Raw genomic sequence first — 10,258 nt, forward strand, 5'->3', positions numbered from 1 at the left:
TTCATAGATCGGAAGACAATCAAATAACACACAAAAATATTACTCAAAATATGTAAAAAATATATATATATTTTCATACCCTAAACATAATAATATGTACGTACATTTGTACCTATACTATTATTTATTTATATATGTTTTAAATATTATATGTATTATGTATATATAAATAGGTAATTAAAAAGTAAAGTAAATTACAATTCAATATATCTCGTTGACAATGGTTGGTAGAAAGTTAAGGGGTAAGCAAATAAATAATAATCCTAGATGCGTGCAAACCACACAGGTACATGGTTTTGGGTGTATAACAATCGATACAATATGTCTCCATTGTGTGTACGCCAAATGACATTTAAATTTAAACGCGGTCGATTCATAATCTAGTGCCAAAATAGTGTCCAATATGCGACTTATTTATAAAATTTACTTCAATTTTATTTAATAATATAAAACATACACTACGTTTTTATAGGTAACAGAAAAAATAAATTCAACAACTTATAATACATAGATATTAAATACATAAATACATACGTATCATGCACTGTCTATCGTAATATATAAAAATCATATAAAATATTTCATACATTATATTTATATTTATGATATATGTTATAATAAGTAGTGTACTTACATAGTCATTATATAATTCATATAATACTTAAAAGCCCATTATAACGCAAGAGTAATAAAAGTGTAATAAATTACACAACTTATAAATCTACGTAAGAATATCAAACGATTTTACAGTGGCATTTAAAAGATGAGTAAAATTAACTTTTAAGGGAAGAGACAATACATGGGCGTAATTTTAACTTGAAAAATCAGGAGGGAGACTGTTGGTACTTGGCTTGGGACCACTTCATTTTATGACGTATATGCGTCAGTCTCTCTGAATTCTGCTAGTCACCTTAAAATTTGGCTGCTCCTTACAACACAGTTCACTTAAAAGAATACCAGCTCTATATAATAGAAATATTTTTGATCGGCAAAAAATGGTAACCAAAGTAAGTACCTACAATTAAACTATAGTTCAGTAGTTTTAATTAGCACTTGCTTATAAAATAAATAATAATCACCTATTAAAATTTTTTTTTTTTGCTTTTAGGACGATCTAGACAAAGACCAAATAGCTCGTAAGTATTATAAATTTAAAATATATATATTTATGCACAATACTTACATACCTAAAAAAATGTATAATGAACAGTTTAATAATGGAAATATTTATACCTTAGTACTAAAACGAGCTTTCGATGCTTTTGCTCAAGACAAGGGATACATTGAAGCCAACATGGTTGGTACAATTCTTCAAATGTTAGGTCACGACGTTTCCGAGGACCGTTTACAAGAAATTATTGCTGAGGTCGATGCAGATGGTAAATCATTTAATTATTAAATATATCTATATAATCATGAATTAATTAATACGAGTTGAAACGCAAGTAACCAACACTAAAAGGTTGTCTACATTATCTTGAAGTATATTTGTTAAGACAGATTTTTTCTATTATACCATTACGTTATTACCCATTTTAATTGCTATTATGTCCAAAATAATTATAGGAAAATTTTGTTTTTATTACCTATGATAGACCGGTGATTTCTCTTTTAGTTGATTTGATAACTTAAAAGCACTTACCTGTAAATAAAAAGAAACAAATGTTTAAATTAATATTTAAATTATAAATAACTTATTATTACTATAATTGCAAAAATATATTATATAGGTATACATTATATCTCGCCGTATTTGGCTCCTTCAGTAACTTATTAATAAATTAAAGAGTCACATTTAAAATTTTTATTTTCCTTTTTTTCAAAATTTAACTTAAAGTATAGTAACTTTTTTATAATTTTTATTATGTTATTCAACAATCTGTACATAGTTAGCACAATAGGCTGAAGAAATATAATATAATTTTTATAAACATGCAGACATGATAGAAGCGACAACACCTCAGCGTTGGGCTAATAACTTAAAATGTTATATACCTGGAACCAAATTTCCCATTCACGAAATAAAATGATTTTTTAAACACTTTTATCACAATTTTTTCAAGAATTATAATAATTATATAATAACAATATGTACTAATGAGTGCAATGTATTGACTTACAAGTAGACAGATCACTATTAAATGCCAATTTTTAGCGTTATATTTATATTATACGAATGTATACAATATACATTATATTTATCTACATAATTTGATTCACCAAAATATTTAGTTAAATATTTACCACATAAAATATTTAGAATCTATTATTGTAGCAAACAAAAACAATATTGGAGCCTGGAGGTATGAAACTAAATCTGACAAGAAAATATTGATAGACATATGAATTATTTTTGGCAATGTTTCAACAATATATTTTTCTGTACATTCGCTTGTCTTAATAAATATGTTGGGGAGTAAAACTACAAAAAACTACAAATCATTATTATTAGAACGGGTAAAATAAGTTATACTGGTAATGAAAAATATAATAAATGGCATATTAATTATATTACTTCAATTAAAATATATATGTATTATAATTACAATTAATATTTAAAAATGCAATTGAATTATAAAATAATTGCAAGTTGTAGTTATAAGTTGTACTTATCTTAATAAGATGTGATTCTCGTAGTTCTTTACATTATAAACGTAAGTACAACATACCAAAAAAAATTCAGCGTTCAAAAAATCTATTTTTTGTTGTTAGTTTTAATATTACCGTAAATTGATCTATTCTTAATTGTAAGGGTAAAAATATTATTTATGTTCCTTTCTAGCCAGTTTTTTTCTAAATTTTAATTTTATAACAAGTTAGGAGTATTTTTAAATGTTAATATTTTACACACTTGTACTCGCTTTAAAATTAAAATATTTAAAAAAAGCCTAGATCCCTGGATAATAGTCAAAATATTAAATTTTTTATTTAATAATAGGTCAATTCACTGTAATATTAAAAATAAAAGAGTAAAATGGATTCTTCTAAACGGAAAATGTTCTATGTTATGGCGGGAATAATTTTTTTATCCTAAGACGAAGACAATAGATGCGAGAGTGGTGTCCACTTACTTCGTTTATATGACTATTATTTATTAGGTAGGTATGGTTATTGAAAGGGATAAACAGTATTTCAAATTAATTATTTTTAAATTTTCCAAACCAAACACTTAAATTTTTATTCAACTCATATTTATCATTAGTACAGTCCTGATGGCCTAATGGCCATTATATACGTAAATACTATATTTATCTTTTTTATTTTACTAGAAATTATTTGACAGCCAATAAGTTTATTGAAAGATTGCAACACCAAATATCTTTTTACCTATATAACTATTATTGTAACCTATATATTATAATTTGTATGATTTTTAAAAGGCTGCGATCATAAAGTAGGTATTTTTGATTATGCTTTATATATTTTGTTATACGTAAAGTGAAGTATTTTTAGATTAGGAAAACATTCGCTTGTATTTATCCAAGATTTTTCTATTCATACTTACTATTGTACATCTTACACAGGGTGATTTACTAAGCATGCTCACCCTCCTCTAATACTTTATTATCGCATTTATTCAAATTCAGATTTATAGAATTTTTAATTAGGTACTCTTTAAAACGATATTTTCATAAACATACAATTTAAAATACTGAAATAAAAGTCATATTCATTCTAGCCTGTTATACTCGGACAATTTTTATAAATTGTAACATTTTAGTATATTTTAATTAATTAGGTAAGTATTATATAATTTTCAAAAGAATAAAGCTCCTTTTTCCACTAAACCTGAATTATTGTCGTGGAATATTATCTTTAGTAGGTACTTATAGTTTAATAATTAAGCAACATCGTTCAAATTTAAATGTTTATTTTGTGCGGTGAGCTGTATGTATATGTTCAACCAAATAATATAGCAATAAGCTATTGTAGGGATTACCGTTGGAAGGGTTGAAATGGTTGGTATGGTTAGTACGGTTGGTTACCTGCACGTGTTTGTGTGGCAAGGTTTTAGTCACTATGGACCCGAATGATCACCCATCCGGGAACTAGTAGCAGCGGCCGTTGCTTACTCTCAATCACGTTGCATGATTGATTTCATCCACAACGCCGCGCCGAGCCACAGACTATATATTAGTTTATTTAGCTTATAGGTACAAACACATAACAAGTAATAAAAAGTTCATACTTCAAACAGAACGTTATATTGTTTTTAACTGTTTGAAAAATCAACTTTTTATACGATTTTTATTAAATGTTAAAATACATTTTGTTATTTATACATCTAATCATTAAAAATATTCAAAAAATATAAAAAAATTTTAAATATTGTTTTATTTTGTCACATTAATCTCAATCAATATTGTAAAAAAAATTGTGTAGGTACGAAATTAATCTTATATGAACTAAATACGCATACTTATATTATTACAAAATATATTATATTATACATAGTAAGAACCAAATAGCTCACTGGTTTTCAACGCCAATAACATTTTGTATTGTTTATCAGGATCGGGACAGTTAGAATTCGAAGAATTTGTTACACTAGCAGCTGGATTCCTAACTGAAGATGAACCGGAAGACGTGGAGGCTATGCAAGCGGAACTAAAAGAAGCGTTTAGATTATATGATAAAGAAGGTTTGATGAAAATAATAATATTTTATTAATTTAAGTTAAATTAAAAGTTATATCTCACACTAGGAAATGGATACATTACCACAGATGTTTTAAGAGAAATACTCAAAGAATTAGACGACAAAATAACAAATGAAGATCTAGATATGATGATAGAGGAAATTGATTCTGATGGTTCAGGCACTGTCGATTTTGACGGTGAGTAAAAAATTATCTATTTATTTTGTACCTGCTAAGTTTAGTTTTAACGTTATCTTTTCTGAATATGTATTTATAATATTAAAAACTGGGGAAGTTATGCTACTTTAAAATAGGTTTCAAGTGTCTATCGTCATTGAGTTCAGTATAATGGGTGAAATGTTGAGTTCGAATTCAATGATAAACCATTGCATATGAAAAATGAGACTGAGCGGAGACGGCGTGTGTATTATTTCTAAAAAAATTTTATAATTTATTTATACTACCATTAATAAATAGTTTTCTATATGTATAATAAAGCAGGTTAAACTAATTTTTGCCAAAAATACCGTCTAATTGTTATTTTTCGTATAAATATCCATTAAAATTTGATTTTCAAACACTCAAAAAAATTGAATGTGGCTTTACACTAACTTTTTTTTTAATTAGAGTAAAAATAACTTATAAGTAATCTTTTATTAAAATTCCAAGCATTTAATGCATTTTAACTACAAAATAATTTGCATATATTAGTGATTTTTAATTGTTACTATTGATACTTCTTATTGCTGTATGTACAACTTAGTTACAGACATCTCAAATTGTTGACTCTTTTAGATGTCTGTAACTATATTTAAAAAAACCAAAATATTTTGAAAATTATATCATGTTTAGAAAAATTGTAATAATATTTAGTAATAAATAGTTTCGAATGCCTATGGTTATTCATTTTCATTAAAACAAAATCGAAGTAGTCAAAAGCTGTATGACCGTATATTCTTTTTTTTCGTTAAGAATTTAACCAACCAAACCACCAAAAAAAATTAGATGCAATTTTGTATCAAAAACCACTCTTAAAATTAAAATATTGAAGTATTGTCTATGCTCCAAAACGTGATGACAGGTACACAAAAAAAATTAGTGAATATAAAAGAACACATCATTGTACAACCAATACATTCGTAGCTCCACTCAGAATCTAAAAATAAATAAATAACCTAAATAAATAATTATTTATAAAAAAACTTGGCGTAAAAATATACAGTATTGTGCACATAAAAAACTTAATGTAGGTAGGTAACCTACCTAACATAATATGATTATAGTGACGGAAAATTATTACTGCAGTGTAATTTTAAATAATAAATGTACTTCTTAAATAAATCACTTTAAACATTGTAGGTATGTTAATTTAATTAATCGATTATAAAATTCAAAATAATTTTAATATATTTACATTTTACATACTTTACCTACAATTATAGGTTTTAATGTTTCTATAGACTACACAAATATCCAAAAAAATATTTTACACGTAATGACCTATTTAAATAACCAAAAGAAAAATTGATTAACTGATAATATTTTACGTGACTTGAAAATACAAGCAGATATTAGGTATATTATTATATTATATTATATATATTCCCACTGTGGGAATTTTATATCTACTAGAAAACGTTTGATACCCAAGGGATGGAAAACCAGAAATTTAAAAATACTCATTTAGCCTTATAATTCCAAATATCCGATATAGTAATAGATATTTTCAATATAGGACATAGGTACTACTATTTATTATAGAAATACGTTTTGGTAAAATTAGATTATACAAATTAAAACCTTAACATCCATATTGTATAAAGTAAGTATGTAATAGTATAACAAAAGAAAAAAAACTTGTAAAATTGCATAACGTCACGAGTAAAGTTAAGAAATTAAAGTATTTTTAAAAGCGTTTTATAACTATGTATTATTTTTTTTTAAATATAAAATAATGGAAAAATAACAATATTATATTATATAGAACAGAATCAAGTTTTATGGATGATAATACTCTCCTGAGATTTTTCATTATTCTATAACTGTTGTCTCATACACTGTATACACTATATAACATGTGTATAAAGTATACAACGACAAAACTCTCAAATAACTTTACGAAAATCGCAAAAGAAAGTAATAAATCTATCGAACAAATTCGAAAATATTCTAGCCTTTTTAATACGATTTCGTATTTTTTACACGAGATAAGAGAAGCATTAAAAATATATTGAGTGAAACAACGATATGTTTAACTGGAAAAATGCCAATAATATTTTCTTGGCATTTAAGTCCACCTCGTCAATAATGTCTTAAATAATTGTGTGTTAAAATACTTAAAATATAAATAAAACACAGGTAAAAAAAATATATGGAATACATTTAGCTAGGTAGTAGTGATTAGTTATAATATTTGTAGCACAACAAAATATGTAGATATTTACAATTAAAATGTTAATGTAATTTATAAAATATTTTATTCAATTACTATTAAAAATGAATCATTATATAAGTATTCTTTTACAATATCGGTCACCTACCTAAAAGTTGGACTAAGTAAAATTTCTCAATTTAAAATATTTATAAAAACATTTATTATTTATAGTTTAGTTTATTATGTAAGTATAATCAATGACTTATAAAAAATATTGACTTTTTATAGTCTTCTTTCATCGAGTTCATTCCTTTAATATTATATATTACAAAAATAAACTCATGGACAATGTGATATTAAACAAAATATATGTTTTAGTTTATTTAATTAACGAAATTCCTTAAAATTTCACTAATTTATTTTTATAAAAACAGTAATTATCATTTTATATTCAGTCTTATCGCCACATTATTACTAAGTATCCATAAATTAAATCAACCTAAGCTCACCTTATCTACAACCGAAATAAGATGATTAATAAATTTTAAATTTTTACTAAAAACTATAGTAGTATACTAATTTGTTATACTGCTTATAATATAATATAATATTATTATTATAGCTTCCTAATAGTTAATCACTATTTTGGCTAAACATCTTAAACTATTTGGCTACGTACAAGATTCTGGCAAACACAAGATACGTTTACTAATTACTGTAGGTATGGAATTTGCAGACAGACAATAGTATAATACAAGCTTAAGCATTATTTTAAATTTTAAAATAGAAACTGAAATAACAGTGTCTAGACTCTAGACATTATAATATTAATTCTTATATTTTCCTCCATTTATTTATAAGTGTTTAGACTTAAGCCAATACTATTAAAACAACTTCAAAATTAAAAAATATCCTTATACATTGATCAACGTGTACATTTTTTAATGTAATAGTAATACTATAATGTAATAGAAAATATGAAACATTCATCACTGTATACTATTACAGATGTATAGACTACTTGTTATTTACCACTGAAACAGTTATGTTCTCGTTCAATTTGATAAAAATTATAATTCTTCACAATCTAAATCCAATTTTAGATCTAAGCTGTTACCTACTTTCTAATATAAAACAAAATAAACAAATTTACAAGATTTCTATAGGTACCAATTTATTTTATTAATAATGTTGGTAGGTGGTACATGCATATTATAAAAATTAATGAATTATTCATAAATTATGCAATCATATTTGAAAAGATACAAAAGTAAACAAGTAAACAATAATAAATGTATTTTATTTTATTTCTTTATAGAATTCATGGAAGTCATGACTGGCGGCGATGATTGATCAAAGTGCATTATTTATTTTCTTTTTAGATTTATAAATGATTATTCAAAACCCAGTTTTGTTTTACAACCTATATAATTTATTTAAATTAAAATTTTAAGACCCACAGGCTTTGTTACTTACTTATTTACCTATATAAATATATATAGTTGATGTTTAACTTATTATTATTTACCTATTTATGATTACTTATTTTTAAAATATAATTTCTTGCTGATTCATTTCGTAATAACTAATAAGTAACTAGTAAATATAAATATATTCGTTAAGTTTATTTTTTTTTCAAGTTAAAAATTAATAAAGCGATATCAAACAATCTATATAGGTATATAAAAATGGAGCGTGAAAAATGTCGTTACCTCATCAATCGAGAACGGATGGTCCGATTTAGCTCAAATTTATTTTAAGATGTTCGTAATTGCCAGGAGAAGGTTTTTACAGAAGAACATTTTAGGAAAATCCACCGGAAAAGTAGGAAATCTGAATGTAAAAATACAACAGTGGCGCAACAGTGTATTATATTACAGTGTATTGGTTGCTATTAGTTAATCGGGCATGTTTGTTGATTTGTATCATTTTTTTTTTGTCAATATTTATATTATATATAAATTAATGTTTGTGTGTAGATTAGACCTCTGGGAAGAAGATAGGCTAATTTAAAGATGGTTAAGTTTGGTTTTTTTTATTCATCTGATATTAGTACGGTTAGGTTAGGATTTTGTATTAGGCAATTGATTATATTAACAACAGCACGGGGTCCACGATCTATTGCAGGTAGATTGCCTACCTAGTAATATACTGCTGCGAATCAGAATTTTTATTCCGGGGAACGGAAGAGTTAAGATAAATTTTGAACACTATACACCGAATAATAAATAACGAATTGAACAAAGTTTGAGTCATATAGAGTTAGTAAATTTAATGGGCAACGAAAAGCACGGGATAAGCTAGTTTAGATATAATATTAAACCTAATACATTAAAACCTAAAATTAAAATATCGAATATACAGTCAAATGTTTGATATCTGAAGTTCAAATTTTGTTGTAATTCGAAATATATATACATATTTTAACATAATTTTTATTTGGGCGTACTAGTACATGTTTTGCGTTGAACAATAAGCTTAATAATTGTGAATATTACATACGATAATTTATTACAAGAAGTTTAGAGTGAAGGACCTTCCAGTGGAGGTACTTCGTCGTGAAATGGCTATAGTGGCGCTATGCATAGTATTATTATATGCCACATGGTTTATATATTATACCTGTTATAAATTCTGACGTTTCACCCCACGAATATTTTTTTAAATATATTTGAATATGAAACTATTTTTTTTTTACAACGCCTCAATTCAATGTGTATAATACATGCTTTATTACAAAAAAAACTAAAGAAATCTACGTATGTTCTCTAAGATAACATCAAAAACTTTAGATTTTGATTTTGAACAAATTTCTTGTGTCAAATGGATATTATGCATTTTGTTAAATGGTACCTAATATAGTAATAATTGCAATGGGTTTTTGTAAATTAATATTGTAATATTATAAATACTTGTTTTAAACTTTACATAGGTATTATTTTAATAGTATTTTGAAAATAAACAATGATCAAAAATATACATCTCTATTTTATTATATTTGTCGAAATATTTTGTTATATTTTATTCTGTGTCAAAAGGACGCCACCCGCATGGGTTTTCTCTGTCTTACTAACGTACAACACGTCAAGTTTTACGTTAACAATAATCCATTTTACTCTGTTATTTTTTAAATTAGTGTGAATTGACTCATAATAAAATTTAAAGGTAAGACTATTATTATCTAGGGTATCTGGGAGGATTTTATTGATATTATTATCTTTAAGTAAGACCTAAGATATTTTAGT

General features: G+C 25.2%; 2 protein-coding genes across 2 annotated transcripts in view; one reads left to right on the forward strand and one right to left on the reverse strand.

The window, feature by feature from the left end:
- The first annotated feature begins 859 nt into the window (after nt 1-859).
- Nucleotides 860-8,628, forward strand: LOC100166530 (troponin C-like). The gene is given in 6 exon segments (NM_001205104.1): nt 860-1,007; nt 1,109-1,136; nt 1,239-1,379; nt 4,514-4,642; nt 4,706-4,837; nt 8,332-8,628. Coding segments are annotated over 6 exon segments (477 nt in total). The 5' UTR covers nt 860-995; the 3' UTR covers nt 8,367-8,628.
- The window catches only part of LOC107884902 (neurobeachin-like), a 15,185-nt gene continuing 6,321 nt past the window's right edge, over nt 1,395-10,258 (reverse strand). The window contains exon 2 of the mRNA XM_016807989.2: nt 1,395-1,642. Coding sequence (XP_016663478.1) covers nt 1,583-1,642 — 60 coding nt within the window. The 3' untranslated portion in view covers nt 1,395-1,582. The remainder of the gene's footprint in view (nt 1,643-10,258) is intronic.

The sequence above is a fragment of the Acyrthosiphon pisum genome, chromosome A1 (assembly GCF_005508785.2).
Source record: "Acyrthosiphon pisum isolate AL4f chromosome A1, pea_aphid_22Mar2018_4r6ur, whole genome shotgun sequence".
Lineage (NCBI taxonomy): Eukaryota > Metazoa > Arthropoda > Insecta > Hemiptera > Aphididae > Acyrthosiphon > Acyrthosiphon pisum.